Source organism: Scyliorhinus torazame, chromosome 9, assembly GCF_047496885.1.
Source record: "Scyliorhinus torazame isolate Kashiwa2021f chromosome 9, sScyTor2.1, whole genome shotgun sequence".
Lineage (NCBI taxonomy): Eukaryota > Metazoa > Chordata > Chondrichthyes > Carcharhiniformes > Scyliorhinidae > Scyliorhinus > Scyliorhinus torazame.
In genome coordinates, this window is record NC_092715.1 from 52,410,094 (window position 1) to 52,428,721 (window position 18,628).

Here is an 18,628-nt window from a genome sequence, read left to right on the forward strand (position 1 = left end):
GAAAATTGCTGTACAGAAAAAGATGACAACCTAATTAGAAATCTAATTCAGTTACTAGGCTATTAAGCATGTGTCAAGTTAGTGAAATCAAACTTTTTCTGCAGGCATAGAAACAACAAAAATTGATAAGAGACTTGTTGCTATGTGCCTTCTGTTCTCGATCCTTAATAATAATACTAATAATCGCTTATTGTCACAAGTAAGCTTCAATTAAGTCATTGTGAAAAGCCCCTGGTCGCCACATTCCAGCGCCTGTTCGGGGAGGCCGGTACGGAATTGAACCCGCGTTGCTGGTCTTGTTCTGCATTACAAGCCAGCTGTTTAGCCCACTGTGCTCCTCATGATGTCAAATTCCCTCTCCGTCTTCTCTTCTCCAAGGACAGCAGTCCCTACTTTTGCAATCTATCTACATAGCTGAAGTTCCTTATCCCTGGAACCACTCTCCTGGGTCTTTTCTGCACTCTTTCTATAAGCCTTCACATCTTCCCTAAAGCATGCTGTTCAGAATTGGACCTGTGTTGAACCAGAAAAATAATACTAGGAGAGAAGAGATTTTTCTTTTCTCCAATGAGAGATGTCAGGATCTGGAACGAGTAGGTGGAAGCTGGCTCCGAGAAACGTTGGATGGCTTCTTGAGGATGAGGAACATGTAGGGCTACAAACAAAAGCAAGGGTATTGGACAAAGCATAACTGTTCTTTCCAAGACCCAGCATGATGGGCTGAATGGCCTCAACCATGCTGTCTCAAGAATCACCTACAAAATAACAAGTGGGCCTGGCTGTCATTTAAGCAGACTGATCTCCTACAAGAACGAATCTGTTACAGAAACTTTGAAAATAGGAATTGTATAAAAGGAAAAATCTGGAGGATGCAAGAGCTGGCATACTTCCAGTTTCTTTGTCTCTTATTTTCCTATTGTTCCCATGCATTTGATTTCCTTTCTTTGTTTAATCTAACTCAGCCTCTTTACTTGCACTCCATTTCTTGGCTCATACAGTTGACATTATCAATTACCAGCTGCAACGTTTAGGGCCGCTCCTGTTCCCCGTCTCCATTCAGCAGCAGAGTTAGGAATATCTCAAAGCTCAAGTGAAAGAGTTCTGTTGTGATAAGGCCTCTATGCTAATTGAGGTCAATTGTATCGCGGGCTTAGTGCACCTCACACAAAGCATGACCTTCCTTTCTAACCTGTGGACAGAGATGTGCTGAATATTCTCCACCAGCAATTGATGCTGGTTAGGAGTTAACCTGCTGCAGAATAAGGACAATGAGATTCTGCGAGAATTCTAGAAGTGTCGAGAGTGTTGGAACCAATGGGGGAAAGAGCACACGTCTGCTTTTGTGAGTCCAAATTTGTTAATATCACAAATAATCGAATTTGATGCCAGACCCAGAGCAAAATGACACAAGAGTCTTTCTCCTTTGCACTAGATGGATTTTGGTAAATATATATGTGCTGGAATTGCACCATTGTTTTCACCAGTGAACTTGAGCTCTTAGTTCGTGAGCTGAAAGGATGAAAGAATGTAGTTCTGACTGATCTGGTTGTTATTTTGAAAAGTCCCATTAGGTCTTTCAGGAAATGGAAACTATTGAACACGACAAGAACACCTTGCGAGTGAGCTAGTAATTGTGTTGAGCCCTTGCTGTACTGCAGTTAAGCATCTGATCCCTGTGCGGTATCTTTTCGTAGCATGGAACCTTTCCATGGCATGGCTGAGAAACTCGCTGTGGGGAGTCGGGTGAGTCATTGCTATTCACTCTGTTACTTTCTTCAGTGAAAATTTATTGGAAAGGCACCTTTCCTGAATGGTAAAAAGCAAGGCTAAAATACTGCACTTAACAAAAGAAATTGGTAGTATACATTATAATACAGAGTAGAAGAGACATAGGACTGGAGTAAGGTACTAACATAGAAAGTAGGGGGAAGAGGAGGCCATTCGACCGTAAGACCATAAGACAAAGGAGCAGAATTAGGCCACTCAGCCCATCGAGTCTGCTCCGCCATTCAATCATGGCTGACATTTTCTCATCCCCATTCTCCTGCCTCCTCCCCATAACCCCTGACCCCCTTATTAATCAAGGCCATTTGAGCTTGCTTTGCTATTCAATATGATCATGGCTGATCCCCGATCTCAGTGCCATATTCCCACTTTCTCCCCGTACCCCTTAATCCCATTGAAATCTAAATTATCTATCTCTTTCCTTCTTGAACATATTCAGTGAAATTGCCCTCCATGACCGTTTGTAGTAGAGAATTCCACAGGTTGACTTCCGGTTGCGGCTATGCGGAGCTCAGTCTCATGCTCGGCAGCTCCCGACAGAAACTGACTTTTGGGCTCTTTTTAGGGCCACCAGCTGCATTTGTTCGACGGTTCCCAGTGAGGAAGGTGATAGTAACATTTCCCCGGCACTGTATTGATTGGACCAGGAGTGGAGCGGTACAAAAAGCAGTTTGGGAGCAGCGAAAAGTGTGAGGGAGGAAATTCGGTGGAGACCATGCAGCGTGGGTGCAGTGGTCGCAGGAACAGCAGGAGTTCCTCCTGCGCTGCTTCACGGAATTGAAGGCAGAGCTGTTGGAGCCGATGAAGGCTTCGATAGATGTGCTGCTCGAGACCCAGAAGGTCCAAGGGGCGGCGATCCGGGAGGTGCGGCAAAAGGCCTCCGAGAACGAGGACGAGATCTTGGGCCTGCGGTGAAGGTAGAGGCGCACAAGGCGATGCATAAGAAATGGCAGGAGATGTTCGAGGTCATGGAGAACCGGTCGAGGAGGAAGAACCTGCGGATTCTGGGTCTCCCGGAGGGAATAGAGGGGTCGGATGTTGGAGCATACGTGGTCACGGTGCTGAACACGTTGATGGGCGCGGGTGCCTTCCCGGGGCCCCTGGAGCTGGAGGGGGCCCACCGAGTCCTGGCGAGGAGGCCCAAGCCCAATGAGCCGCCGCGGGCGGTGCTGGTGCGGTTCCACCGCTTCGTGGACAGGGAGTGTGTCCTAAGGTGGGCAAAGAAGGAGCGTAGCAGCAGGTGGGAGAATGCAGAGGTCCGGATATACCAGGACTGCAGCGAGGAGGTGGCCAAGAAGAGGGCCGGGTACAATCGGGCTAAGGTGGCTCTGCATTGGAAGGGGGTGAAATTTGGAATGTTGCAGCCGGCACGACTGTGGGTCACGCTTAAGGACCGCCACCACTACTTTGAGACGCCGGAGGAGGCGTGGACCTTTATCCAGGCCGAAAAGTTGGACTCGGATTGAGGGTCGGTTGCGAGGGGATGTCGAGAGGGGATTGATGTGATTGTTGTGTTTTGGGGGGATGTTTTGTTCTGTTTGGTACTGGTTTTTTTTTGGGGTGCTGGGTGGGTAGGGTGAAATGGTTCGTAGTGGAGGTTTGATGAGAGTGTGGGCGTCAGTGGTTGGAAGAGGGGGCCCCATTGGGTGGGGGGGGGGGGTGGAGGGGAGAGGGGAGGGTCGAGATGGGGGAGCTGGGATCAGGCCACGAAAGGGAGCTGCGCCTGATGGGGCAGGACCGGCTTGGTGGAAAGCGCGGGTTTATTTTCCCGCGCTAGGGAAGGAAGGGGGCGGGGTCAGGGGTGGGGTGGTGCTGGAAAGGAGCGCATGCTGATGGACAGGAAGGGGGGGGGAGAGAGATTCTCACACTGGGGGGGTCGATGGAGTGGCGGGAGCGGCCGGGGTCAGCAGGAGTCAGCTGACTTATGGGAGTGCTATGGGGGGAGCAACGCAGATAGGGGGGGGACTGGGTTGCTGCTGCATTGGTCAAAGGGGAGCTGGAGCTTGAAGAGGGAGTCGGGGCGGGGGTCTGCCGCTGGGGGAACGGAGAGTGCGGGAGGCGGGGGCACGCGGCTGGCCTAGAAAGGGAGATGGCTAATCGGCTGGGGTGGGGGGACAGTCCCCTGGGGAGGGGGGGGGGGGGGACAGTCCCCTGGGGGTGGGGGGGCAGTCCCCTGATCCGGCTGGTAACTTGGAATGTGAGAGGCCTGAACGGGCCAGTCAGGAGGGCCTGTGTGTTCGTGCACCTGAAGGAACTGAAGGCAGATGTGGTCATGCTCCAGGCTAGAGTGTAGCAGACCAGGCTAGGCTGAGAAAGGGGTGGGTTGGGCAGGTTTTCCACTCTGGGTTGGACGCAAAAAATCGAGGGGGTGGCGATTTTGGTGGGGAAGCGGGTGTCGTTTGAGGCGCTGAGCATCGTGACAGACAATGGAGGTAGTTACGTGATGGTGAGCAGTAAGCTGCAGGGGGTGCGGGTGGTCTTGGTGAATGTGTATGCCCCGAATTGGGCCGATGCCGGATTTATGCGGCACATGTTGGGCCAGATTCCGGACCTGGAGGTAGGGAGCTTGATAATGGGGGGGACTTTAATACGGTATTGGATCCAGCATTGGACCGCTCTAGATCCAGGACGGGTAAGAGATGGGAGGAGTGGATCCATGGAGGTTTGTTAGGCCGGGGGCCAGGGAATTGTGTTTCTTTTCCCACGTCCATAAAGCCTACTCCCGGATTGACTTCTTCGTTTTGAGCAGGGCGCTGATCCCGAGGGTGGAGGACACGGAGTATTCGGCCATAGCCATCTCAGACCATGCCCCGCACTGGGTGGAGCTCGAGCTAGTGGAGGAGAGGGACCAGCGCCCGCTGTGGCGCCTCGAGGTGGGTTTGGAGGTGAGCGGGCGGATCCGGGGGTGCATTGAAAGATACCTAGAGGTGAACGATAATGGGGAGGTGCAGGTAGGGGTGGTCTGGGAGGCGCTGAAAGTGGTCATTAGGGGAGAGCTAATCTCCACTAGGGCCCACAAGGAGGGGAAGGAGAGGAGAGAGAGGGAGAGGCTGGTGGGGGAGATTTTAAGGGTAGATAGGAGGTATGCAGAGGTCCCCGAGGAGGGACTACTCAAGGAGTGACGAAGCCTCCAGGCCGAGTTCGACCTGTTGACCACCAAGAAGGCGGAGGTGCAGTGGAGGAAGGCGCAAGGGGCGGTGTATGAATACGGGGAGAAGGTGAGCCGGATGCTGGCACACCAGCTGCGGAAGTGGGAGGTGGCGATGGAGATTGGGGGAGTTAGGAATCAAGGTGCGGAGTGCAGTGGGAATAAATAGAGTATTTAGAGACTTCTATGAGGGACTGTATAGGTCTGAGCCCCCGATGGAGGAGGGGTGATGCATCGTTTTCTGGACCGGCTGAGGTTCCTGAGGGTAGAGGAGGGGCAGGTGGCGGGGCTTGGTGCAACAGTAGGGCTGGAGGAGCTGACTAAGGGGCTGGGGAGTATGGTATGCAGGCGGGGAAGGCACCGGTGCCAGATGGGTTCCCGGTGGAATTTTACAGGAAGCATATGGACCTGTTGGGCCCACTACTAGTGAGGACTTTCAATGAGGGAGGGGGGGCCCTACCCCCAACGATGTCCAGGGCGCTGATCTCGCTGGTCTTGAAGCTGGACAAGGACCCTTTACAGTGCGGGTCGTATAGGCCAATCTCTCTCCTCAACGTGGATGCGAAGCTGTTAGCGAAGGTGTTGGCTACCAGAATTGAGGACTGTGTTCTGGGGGTGCTCCACAGGGACCAGGCGGGTTTTGTGAAGGGAAGGCAGCTAAACACCAATGTGCGGAGGCTCCTAAATGTAATCATGATGCCTGCAATGGAGGGGGAAGCGGAGATAGTGGCGGCTATGGATGCAGAGAAGGCCTTCGATAGGGTGGAGTGGGGGTACCTGTGGGAAGTGTTGAGGAGGTTCGGGCTCGGGGAGGGGTTCGTTAGTTGGGTACGAAGCCCCGGTGGCGAGTGTGGCCACAAATCGGAGGAGGTCGGAATACTTTCGGCTGTACTGGGGGACGAGACAGGGGTGCCCCCTAACCCCCCTGCTATTTGCATTGGCAAGTGAACCTATGGCGATAGCTTTGAGGGAATCCAGGAACTGGAGGGGGCTGGTGCGGGGGGGGGGGGGAGGAACGCCGGGTATCATTGTATGCAGACGACCTGTTACTGTATGTGGCGGACCCGGTGGGGGGGATGCCGGAGGTGATGCGGATCCTCAGGGAGTTTGGAGACTTTTCTGGGTATAAGCTCAACATGGGGAAGAGTGAGCTCTTCGTGATACACGCAGGGGACCAGGGAAGGGGGATAGACGAGCTTCCACTGAAGAGGGCGGAAAGGAGTTTTCGGTACCTAGGGATCCAGGTGGTCAGGAGCTGGGGGGGCCCTACACAAGCTCAACTTGACGAGGCTGGTGGAGCAGATGGAGGATGAGTTTAAAAGGTGGGATATGCTGCCACGCTCCCTGGCGGGTAGGGTGCAGTCGGTGAAGATGACGGTGCTCCCAAGGTTCCTTTTTATATTCCAGTGCCTCCCTATCCTGACCCCTAAGGCCTTTTTTAAGCGTCAGCGGGAGCATCATAGGGTTTGTATGGGCGGAAAAGACCCCGAGGGTGAGAAGGGTGTTTCTGGAACGGAGCAGGGACAGAGGAGGGCTAGCGTTGCCTAATCTGTTGGGCTGCCAATGTGGCGATAATACGCAAGTGGGTAATGGAGGGGGAGGGGGCGGCGTGGAAGAAGCAGGAGATGGAGTCCTGTGTGGGAACGAGCCTGAGAGCGCTGGTGACAGCTTCGCTGCCGCTCCCGGCGACAAGGTACACCACGAGTCCAGTGGTGGCGGCGACCCTCACAATTTGGGGGCAGTGGAGATGTTGCTCGTTTTAGCCTTAGTTTATTTGCTCTAATTCTGTCACCTTTGCTCTTGAGTCGCCAGGTATCTTTCAGATACCGCCACGTGGTTCAAGTCCGAGTAATGATTAATAATCCAACACACCGCTTAGTAAGAGTTAAATCAACGCTCATTTATTATATACAGCAATTAATACTTGTACAATAATTCTACTTCTAAACTACTACCTACCACTAACAGGCCAATACTTAACTTTGGAAATGGCCCACCAGGTCAGGGAAACGAATGGCCTTTCGAATGGGTTCTGAGCCTGCGGGATTCAAAAGCTGGTACAGGTCGATAGTCAGGAGTGTCTATCTGGTAGCGATCGTTGGAGTAAAACTTACGGTTTCTTTCAGCAAGGGTCTCGAAGGGTGCGGAGCGGAGAAGAAGGGTGCAGCCGGGAGGAGAAGAAGGGTCGAGTTGAACTTGGCCCCTATTCTTATAGTCCCCAGGGGCTTCCCGCCTCTCGGGGCGGACCTTGTACCTGGTTCCAAGTGATTGTACTTGGTCCCAATCACTTGGTTCGATATTCTCCAAAACTGGAGCGATTCCTTAATCGTGGGGTGGTCGTTTACCTTTCTTTGTGTCAGCTCCTGCTGGCGCCGAAAGGTCTGGGTCGGCTTTGTGTTGCTAATTTGTAGCAATTGTTCCTGGGGATGGCTGCTTAGTATGCAGATTGCTGGGGTGTTGTGATGTTGATGGCTTCAGGTATCGGTTTGGTCTGGCTTCTCCAGAGGCGAATACACTGTTTTACCTGCAGCTGTCTGTTTGAGTCCTGTTGGCTGATTCTCCCATCAGCCTCTTCCATTCGCCATTTTAAATCGAGGAGTCAGCCATTTTACATGGCGACAGAGACGCCACAGGGGGGAGGCAGAGGCTTCGGTTTGGTCCCCGATCCAAGAGAACCATCGGTTCGTCCCGGGGAGAATGGATGGAGGGTTCCTGAGCTGGCACAGGGCAGGAATTAGAAGGATGGGGGACCTGTTTATAGATGGGACGTTTGCGAGCCTTGGGGCGTTGGAGGAAACATTTGGGTTCTCCCCTGGAAATGCCTTCAGGTACATGCAGGTAAGGGCGTTTGTAAGACGGCAGGTGAGGGAATTTCCGCTGCTGCCAGCACATAGGATCCAGGGTAGGGTGCTCTCGGGGTGTGGGTTGGAGAAGGCAAGGTCTCGGCGATCTACCAGGAGATGCAGGAGAAGGAGGAGGCCTCAGTGGATGAGCTGAAAGATAAATGGGTGGAGGAGCTGGGGGAGGAGATAGACAAGGGTACGTGGGCGGACGCCCTGTATAAGGTAAATTCTTCCTCCTCTTGCGCCAGACTTAGCCTGATACAATTTAAGGTTCTGCACAGGGCGCACATGACGGGGGAAGGCTGAGTCAGTTCTTTAGAGTGGAGGACAGGTGTGTGAGGTGTTTGGGGAGCCCAGCAAATCATCCCCACATGTTCTGGGCGTGTCCAGCGCTGGATGGGTTCTGGAGGGGCGTTGCGAGGACGGTGTCTAAGGTGGTAAACACCCGGGTTAAGCCGAGTTGGGGGCTCTCACTATTTGGGTTATCGGACGAGCTGTGAGTGCAGGAGGCGAAAGAGGCCGGTATTCTGGCCTTTGCGTCCCTGGTAGCCCGGCGGAGGATTCTGCTACAGTGGAAGGATGCGAGGCCCCCAAGAGTGGAAGCCTGGATCAGCGACATGGCAGGGTTCATTAAATTGGAGAGGGTAAAATTTGCCTTAAGAGGACCTGTGCAAGGGTTCTTCAGGCGGTGGAAACCGTTCCAAGAATTTCTAGCGGAGCGTTAGGAGGTGGTCAGCAGCAGCAACCCGGGGGGGGGGGTACTTTGTGTTCACTACTGTGTTTATTATAGTTTTATGGGGGGCTTGTATACTGGGGGAATACGTGACATAGCTATAAGATGTTTATTTATCTGTTCTTTGTTTTTTCTTATTTCTGTAAGGCGGGGGGGGGGTTTGTTGAAAATATGTTAAAAATTTGAATAAAAATGTTTTAAAAAAAAAAAAAGAGAATTCCACAGGTTCACTACTCTTTGAGTGAAGAAATGTTTCCTCATCTTAGTCCTAAATGATCTATCCCGTATCCTGAGACTGTGTCCCTTGGTTCTAGATTGCCCAACCAGGGAAAACAAACTCCCTGCATCTAGTCTGTCTAGGTGTGTTCGAATTTTATACATTTCAATCAGATCGCCTCTCATCCGTCTAAATTCCAGTTAGTACAGGTCCAGTCGAACTAACCTCTCTTCATAGGAAAGTCCTACAAATCTGCTATCAACCTTGTGAACCTCCTCTGCACTATGGCAAGGATATCCTTTCTTGGGTAGGGAGACCAAAACTGTATGCAATATTCCAGGTGTAGCCTCACCAAGGCCCTGTATAACTGCAGTAAGACATTCCTACTTCTGAACTCAAATCCTCTTGCAATGAAATGCAACATACCATTTGCCTTCCTAATTGCGTACCGTACTTGCCTCTCCACTTTAATTGATTGGTGTACAAGAGCACCCAGATCCTTTTGTACATCCAAACTTCCCAATATATCACCATTTAAATAACACTTCCTTTCTGTTTTTCACACTGAGGTGTGTAGTTTCACATTTAGCCACGTTGTATTGCACCTGCCATGTATTTTCCCACTCGCTCAATTTGTCTAAATCACCTTCAAGCCCCTTTGCATCCTCCTTCTAACTCACAGTTCTGCCCAGCTTTGTGTCATCAGCAAACTTGGAAATGTTACATTTGGTTCCCTCACCCGGGCCTTTATATATATATATATATATATATATATACCTGCAGGGGGTTTTACTTTTGCGAACTAATAGTTGGTCAAAATCAGATTACCCTGATGGATGCCCAACATGGGTTTTTTCATTATTGAAGGAGACTGCCTTTTTTTTTGAGGGACCAATCTTGTATTAACTGTCTCTGCATGGTGTCTGTTTGTTACTCTGCTTCAGGATGCAAACTGTGTGTATTAAGACGGCATGTCTTGAGCTGAGATTCAAATACCACACCGAGTCCATCATTGCGAATGTCTATTTCCACCTCTTTGTCCATATCTCACCGAGGTGATGCCAAAACCCTCATTCCTGCCTTTAAACTTTTCGATTGACTTTTCAAATGCTTGCTTAATTTCAATGGTACCAGCTTGTCTTATGCATCTACAGCAATAACTTTTTACAATTTACTTAAATAACTTTGATGAAGGCACCAAAGGTGCGGTTGCTAAGTTTGCTGATAACACAATGATAGGTAGGAAAGTAAGTTGTGAAGAGGACATAAGGAGGTTACAAAGGGCAAATGGAATGTAATGTGGGAAAATGTGAAATTGACCATTTTGGCAGGAAGAATAAAAAAAGCAGCGTATTATCGAATGAGAATTTGCAGAGCCCTAAGATGCCGAGGGATCTGGGTGTCCTAGTGCATGACTCAAACGGTTAGTATGCAGGTACAGGAAGCAATTCTGAAAGCTAATAGAATGTTATTGTTTATTGCGAGGGGAATCGAATACAAAGATAGAGAGGTTAAGCTTCACTTATCCAAGGTACTGGTGACATGTACAAGTTTCTTATTTAAAGAATATATTGGAAGTGGTTCAGTGAAGTTATACTAGATGAGCACCTGGAATGGGTTGGTTTTCTTTTGAGGAAATGTTGAAGAGGCTAGGCTTGTATCTGCTGGAGTTTAGAAGAGTAAGAGGTGACTTGATTGATTGAAATCTATAAGATCCAGAGGGGTCTTGACAGGGTGGATGTAGAAAAAATGGTTCCTCTTGTGGGACAATCTAGAATTAGGCGTCACAGTTTAAAATTAAGAGGTTGCTTGTTTAAGACAGAGATGAGTAGAATTTTCTTTCCTCGCCCATGAGCCTTTGGAACTCTCTTCCTCAAAAGGTGATGGAAACAAAGTCTTTGAATATTTTTAAGGAAGAGGTGAGTAGATCTTTGATAAGAAAGGGTGTGAAATGTTATCCAAGTTAGGCAAAAATATGTATGTTGAGCTTAAAACTCATTGTATTGGGGGTAATGTATTGATGTGAATAGAGAACTGGTTGGCAGACAGGAAGCAGAGAGTGGGTCTTTTTCAGAGTGGCAGGCAGTGACGAGTGGGGTACCGCAGGGTTCAATGCTGGGACCCCAACTGTTCACAATTTGCATATGACATTGTGCTGTGAGGAGGATGCAAAGAGGCTGCAGGGTGACTTGGGCAGGCTGGCTGAGTGGACAAATACTTGCCAAATGCAATGTAATGTGGGACAATGGGAGGTTATCTACTTTGGTGGCAAAAACAGGAAGGCAAATTGTTATCTGGTGGCAGTTTAGGAAAAGGGAAAGTGCAACGAGACGTGGGTGTCACGATGGAACCGTCACTGAAGGTTGGCATGCAGGTACAGCAGGCAGTGGAGAAAGCTAATGACATGTTGTCCTTCATAGTGAGAGGATTTGAGTATAGGAGTAGGGATATCTTACTGTAGTTATACAAGGCCTTGGTGAAGCCACACCTTGAGTATTGTGTGCAGTTTTGGTCTCCTAGTTTGAGGAAGAGCATTCTTGTTATTGAGGGTGTCCAGCGAAGGTTCGCCAGACTAATTGCCAGGATGACAGGACTGACATATGAAGAAAGACTGGATAGACTAGGATTGTACTCACTGGAGTTTAGAAGAATGAGAGTGGATCTCGTAGAAACGTATAAAATCCTGATGGGACTGGACAAGCTAGATGCGGGAAGAATGTTCCCAATGTTGGGGACGTCGAGGACTAGGGGCCACAGCCTAAGAATAAGGGATAAGCCATTCAGGACTGAGATGAGGAAGAACATCTTCTCTCAGAGTTGTGAAGTTGTGAAATTCTCTACCACAGAAAGCTGTTGGGGCCAGTTCGTTGGTTATATTGTGGCTAAAGGGATCAAGGGGTATGGAGAGAAAGCGGGAGGGGGATACTGAATTTGCATGATCAGCCATGATCATGTTGAATGGTGGTGTAGGCTTGAAGGGCCAAATGGCCTACTCCTCCACCTATTTTCTATGTTTCTATTTTAGAATCAGATTATCCATGATCTTATTGAATGGTGGAGCAGGCTCGAGAGGCCGAGTGTCCTATCCATCCTTGTTGATATGTTTTCCAACTCTTATCAGCATAAGCATCAGTGTCCTTCTTCCTCAGATGCTTATCTAATTCCCCTTAAATGCATCTGTATTATTTGCCTCAACTATTCTCTGATTCTATACGTCCTCCACTCTCTGGGTAAAGAGGTTTCTTCTGAATTCCCTATTTTAGGTTTCTCTGCGATAATCCTTTTGAGGACCACCAGAATGGCTGCAGCAAGAATCAAAACCTAAGTGCAGGGATGACAGGAGTGGGTGGCGCAGTTTTTTTCTCTGGTTGATCGCAATTGTTTAGTTGGTACAGACCAGGGGAATGCTGCCCTAGCACCCAGTTCAATAAAGAATCCTGTGGCAATTAAAAATTTTTTTTAAAAATTCAATCGCTCGGTTTCTCTCTAAATAACCTTGGTGTTCTTCATTATCACTTTAAACCAAGTGCTGCTGAGGGCTAGCTCTGAATGTGTGGGATAGCTGATGAGCTCTAAACATATTATTCCCCATTCTACTGCTGGGTTCAGAGAGTGAAAATGCAAAGGTGAGGCTTCCAATGTATATGAAGGAGGAATGTTTTCAAACCTTGGAATGCAAATAGGAACATTCAGTCCTTCAATCCTGCTCTAACACTCGATAAGAGCATGGCTGATCTGGCTGTGGTCTCAACTCCACTTTCCTGTCTGTACCCCCATGACCCTCGACCGCCTTGTCCATCAGCATGTTCCAAGCTGCTTCATATTCATTGCATAAAAGGTGAAATATTCCAAGTTTAGTAATTGTATTAAAAGAGGAATGAAATAATCAGTGCCAGTCTGTCCTACTCATTGAAATGTCAAATACTGAAGGTTGTCTAGTGCATGAAAACTCAGTTTTGTACTATAAATTTGCCTAAAGATACTATCTGCCGTTTACCACTTCATGGAAGATTTCAAGCAGAAAGCTTGCAAGGTATTTTCTCTGTTGGAAATGGAAAATTCACATTGGTGGAATAATTGGCGTTCTCATGGTATTGCAGTTGAGTTGGGTGTCATTAGTAGGACAATTTAGATATAGCATTGCATCTTGAGAAAATGGTGTTGTGATGTGGATCAGCTATGGTCTCATTAAATGGTGGTGTAGGGTTGAGTGGCTGAATGGCTTATTCCTGAATTCGAGATGTTACAAACAAAGAAATGTACAGCACAGGAACAGGCCCTTCGGCCCTCCAAGCCCGTGCCGACCATGCTGCCCGACTAAACTACAATCTTCTACACTTCCTGGGTCCGTATCCCTCTATTCCCATTCTATTCATGTATTTGTCAAGATGCCCTTTAAATGTCACTATCGTCCCTGCTTCCACCACCACCTCCGGTAGCGAGTTCCAGGCACCCACTACCCTACATATTTCTATGCATCTGGTTTGAGCCGGGAACTAATGATTGGGACATTGGAATTGAAACTGAAAAATTGTTTCATTCCCCAGTACTGATCTCCTTTATTGGAGCACGTGATTACATAGTGCATTCAACTTTTTCTTTTTATTGACCCCCTAAATAAAACTCACCAGATTGGTTGACGTTCCTGCTATTAAAAAAACTTTGTACTGATGTTATTGAGCTAGCTGTTTGCGTGCAAGGGTTTTTGCCGAGCATTGCTCTCCTAAAGCTTTGAAACGTGGATATGTTTTGGTTTAATGCTGCCTGGCTATTATTCCTTTTAGGCAAGAGGAGCAGCAGCCGAAACCTTTCCCCCTACATCCATGCTTGAAGAGTTTTGAGGATGAGGACATATTCCTACGCACGTGCTCACGGGTGCTGGTGCTTTGTCTCTTGAACACGAAAGATGTCGCTTCTCATAGCCTAAAGGTTGTTCTTGCAGAAATATTAGCCATGAAAGGTATGTGTGAGTCCTTGGGAATTCAGATTGCTTAAAGAAGCTGTAGCTGAGTTGTGCCTCAATCTGCCCTTGACAATTTTGCTTTCCCCAATAGTAACTTAAAGTCTGAAAGGAAAATCCACCACTTGCTGCAATTAATTTGCCCTTCATTTGTAAAAGTGGGGGAAGCTGCAGTGAAATCTTAATGAAATTTTGACGGAGTTTTACCTCTGTAAACTCAACTGAACAATCTTGCTGGTAATGATACCATTTGGATTGCCTATGCGGAGTTACCGAATTCAGTGGGGTAGGAAAGGTAATTATTTTCAGGAAGAGATTCAGCATCAATGGATGGTGCTTGCATCATTAGTTTGGTTAGTGTTGGAATGCACTCGAGTACATTAGATGGGTCGTTTTTTGTTCAGTGTGTGCAGGAGGGTTTCCTGACACAGTTTGTTGACAGGCCAACAAGAGGTGAGGCCACATTGGATTTGGTTTTGGGTAATGAACCAGGCCAGGTGTTGGATTTGGAGGTAGGTGAGCACTTTGGGGACAGTGACCACAATTCGGTGACGTTTACGTTAAGGATGGAAAGGGATAAGTATACACCGCAGGGCAAGAGTTATAGCTGGGGGAAGGGAAATTATGATGCCATTAGACGTGACTTGGGGGGGATAAGGTGGAGAAGTAGGCTGCAAGTTTTGGACACACTGGATAAGTGGAGCTTGTTCAAGGATCAGCTATTGCGTGTTCTTGATAAGTATGTACCGGTCAGGCAGGGAGGAAGGTGCCAAGCGAGGGAACCGTGGTTTACCAAAGAAGTGGAATCTCTTGTTAAGAGGAAGAAGGAGGCCTATGTGAAGATGAGGTGTGAAGTTTCAGTTGGGGCGATGGATAGTTACAAGGTAGCGAGGAAGGATCTAAAGAGAGAGCTAAGACGAGCAAGGAGGGGACATGAGAAGTATTTGGCAGGAAGGATCAAGGAAAACCCAAAAGCTTTCTATAGGTATGTCAGGAATAAGCGAATGACTAGGGACAGAGTAGGACCAGTCAAGGACAGGGATGGGAAGTTGTGTGTAGAGTCTGAAGAGATAGGCGAGATACTAAATGAATATTTTTCGTCAGTATTCACTCAGGAAAAAGATAATGTTGTGGAGGAGAATGCTGAGCTCCAGGTAAATAGATTAGATGGCATTGAGGTAAGTAGGGAAGAGGTGTTGGCAATTCTGGACAGGCTGAAAATAGATAAGTCCCCGGGGCCTGATGGGATTTATCCTAGGATTCTCTGGGAGGCCAGGGAAGAGATTGCTGGACCATTGGCTTTGATTTTTATGTCATCATTGGATACAGGAATAGTGCCAGAGGACTGGAGGATAGCAAATGTGGTCCCTTTGTTCAAAAAGGGGAGCAGAGACAACCCCGGCAACTATAGACCGGTGAGCCTCACGTCTGTAGTGGGTAAAGTCTTGGAGGGCATTATAAGAGACAAGATTTATAATCATCTAGATAGGAATAATATGATCAGGGATAGTCAGCATGGCTTTGTGAAGGGTAGGTCATGCCTCACAAACCTTATCGAGTTCTTTGAGAAGGTGACTGAACAGGTAGACGAGGGTAGAGCAGTTGATGTGGTGTATATGGATTTCAGCAAAGCGTTTGATAAGGTTCCCCACGGTAGGCTATTGCAGAAAATACGGAGGCTGGGGATTGAGGGTGATTTAGAGATGTGGATCAGAAATTGGCTAGCTGAAAGAAGACAGAGGGTGGTGGTTGATGGGAAATGTTCAGAATGGAGTTCTGTCACAAGTGGAGTACCACAAGGATCTGTTCTGGGGCCGTTGCTGTTTGTCATTTTTATCAATGACCTAGAGGAAGGCGCAGAAGGGTGGGTGAGTAAATTTGCAGACGATACTAAAGTCGGTGGTGTTGTCGATAGTGAGGAAGGAAGTAGCAGGTTACAGAGGGATATAGATAAGCTGCAGTGCTGGGCTGAGAGGTGGCAAATGGAGTTTAATGTAGAGAAGTGTGAGGTGATTCACTTTGGAAGGAAAAACAGGAATGTGGAATATGTGGCTAATGGAAAAGTTCTTGAAAGTGTGGATGAGCAGAGGGATCTAGGTGTCCATGTACATAGATCCCTGAAAGTTGCCACCCAGGTTGATAGGGTGGTGAAGAAGGCCTAAGGAGTGTTGGCATTTATTGGTAGAGGGATTGAGTTCCGGAGTCAGGAGGTCATGTTGCAGCTGTACAGAACTCTGGTACGGCCGCATTTGGAGTATTGCGTACAGTTCTGGTCACCGCATTATAGGAAGGACGTGGAGGCTTTGGAACGGGTGCAGAGGAGATTTACCAGGATGTTGCCTGGTATGGAGGGAAAATCTTATGAGGAAAGGCTGATGGACTTGAGGTTGTTTTCGTTAGAGAGAAGAAGGTTAAGAGGAGACTTAATAGAGGCATACAAAATGATCAGAGGGTTAGATAGGGTGGACAGTGAGAGCCTTCTCCCGCGGATGGAAATGGCTAGCACGAGGGGACATAGCCTTAAACTGAGGGGTAATAGATATAGGACAGAGGTCAGGGGTAGGTTCTTTACGCAAAGAGTAGTGAGGCCGTGGAATGCCCTACCTGCTACAGTAGTGAACTCGCCAACATTAAGGGCATTTAAAAGTTTATTGGATAAACATATGGATGATAATGGTATAGTGTAGGTTAGATGGCTTTTGTTTCGGTGCAACATCGTGGGCCGAAGGGCCTGTACTGCGCTGTATTGTTCTATGTTCTATGTAATAAAAGGGAGGGAGACCTAACAGCAGCCTCCATTGTTTTGTTTTGTCGCTGGCATTGCTCATTCCTAGTTACCTTTTGAGATACAAGTGAATGGTTTACTCCCATTTCAGAGGGCAGCCAGGAGTGTCCTATTCAATTTCATTCCCTGAAGGACATTAGTGACAACCGGGTAAGGTTTTACAACAGTTTGGTAGCTTTATGTTTATCATTTCTGGTGCTAGCTTTTTTTAATTCCAGATTTATTTATTTATTTGAATTTGTGCCATGGTGGATTTTTAACTCCTGTCTCTACATCTTTAATCCAGGTCTCTGGATTACTAGTCCAGTAACATATCCCTAAAGTTTTGCTTTGGTTGAGGCGAAGCTGCTACTCCCATGATATGTGGGAGAGAGCACTGTAATCTCCTGTTCTCTCACCACAAACTATGTTCTCTGGCCTCCCCACAGTATGTTTCTTGGCAGCGGGAGGCAGCCGCCGTTGGCTGGGGGTGGGATCTTCTGGTCTCACAGCTGTAAATGGGATTTCCCATTGAATCCACCCCACCCCACTGGGAAACCCCCAGCGGAGATGCGCTATTGGCAGGACCAGAAGATCCCACCGGCATGAACAGCCAGAAGATCTCGCCCCAGAGCGAGTTTAAATGACTGACAATAATTCCTGTTAAGTTTCTTTCTTAATTTTCCGTATTTTGTCAGAAGAGCACTGCACTGCATGTTGCTGCGGCCTCTTGCTTCTTTGGCCCAACAATGCTAGTTTTCTGATACATTTTGTTCCTATGGATATTCACTTCTCAATCCTAAATCAGCTCCTTGCTCTCTTCCTGTGAAAGTAACAATCACCTTGGCCTTGCCCTGTTTGAAAACATCATTCTGAATCTCTATTCTATCCACTTGCAAGAGGTTGAGTGTGTTGTGTCTGTAAAATCTCAGGAATTTGGACCAGTTTATTTTTCAAACGTTTTACCCAGGTGCTCTTATTTGCGAGATGAACAAATGACAAATCAGGTTCATTGTTTAACACAGATTTATTCGCAATTATCTCACTCACACAAAATATGACTCAGTCTCACAGCTGAGCTCTAGGTATTACCCACACTTAGTGAAGGAGGCTGGCCAGGCTACGATCTTCTGATGTGGATATCTTCTCTGGGTTTCGAAACCCAGAGTCGTCCCTTCTTGCGATGGTTATGCCTGGGGGACTCCCACATTGTTGCTGAAGATCTGTTCCGATGTTCCTTCTTTCATACCGGTCTGTTAGCATTGAGTCATGGGTACATGCCCCCAACTGGCCTGAGCTCTATTGTCTCATCAGACCCAAACTCATTAATGGGAATAAGCAGGATACTTCTGCTCATCCAGTGTGATTCAATCAAGATCCATTGTCCTCTGAAACACCTTTGCCTGACCAGCTATGAGCCCATTATGGAGTCTGATGGCTTCTTTTGTCTGTCCTTCCTCCTGCTGCAAAATTGATCATCTGTGTCTGGAAATTTGTTACTTATTCATAGCATGGTCTTGATCTTTTGTGTAAACGAGAGTGGTTAATCACATAGTCCATATAGCAATATCGAGTTCATGTGTTGACTTGAGTGCTCTTGCAGATGGCCAATGTCAATTCAGCCAGGACTTTGTGGCAGTTTCTGTACCTGGCCTATCAATCTTGTCAGCCGGTTCCCAGTGCCACAAATGTTTTTAAATTCAGTGAGCTAAAAACAGTGGCAGCTCAACTGCCTCATGCAGCTGCACAAACCCACAAGACAAACTGTTGTTTAACTTTGTTAAATAGTGAGGGCCATTTTAAAATTAGGCATTTTTTCCCTCTGTTTCATTTGGGAGTTTGGTATGAATTTACCTTTCGGGCTTGGAGCAGACTGAACTGTGAACAGTATACTTAAATATAGTATGGTACGTAGTTTGATGATGTGACCACTTTCAGAAGCAGCACTCCAGACCCTAGATTGCTCGTAAGGGAAAGGACAGGAGATTGATTAATGTTGCTTGATTTGGAATCAGAGTGGAATAAATCAATGTTAGTGTCCTTGCTTTTTGATTCCGATCCTGACACTCTAACGTGGATTCCGGCTACTGATTGTATCTGATTTCTGCCCTGCCCCTTCCTCTTTGTTCTGGAGCTGTGAACTTAGTCTGGCAGAACCTGAGTCAGTGACATGTATGA

The 18,628-nt window shown here is 47.8% G+C and overlaps 1 protein-coding gene across 5 annotated transcripts in view; it reads left to right on the plus strand.

The window, feature by feature from the left end:
• Positions 1-18,628, plus strand: part of snx25 (sorting nexin 25) — a 369,244-nt gene that overhangs the window by 174,318 nt on the left and 176,298 nt on the right. For all 5 annotated transcript variants that reach the window (XM_072515885.1, XM_072515884.1, XM_072515886.1 and 2 more), the window contains one exon: positions 13,511-13,686. In XM_072515885.1, the coding sequence (XP_072371986.1) occupies positions 13,511-13,686 (176 nt within the window). The remainder of the gene's footprint in view (positions 1-13,510; positions 13,687-18,628) is intronic.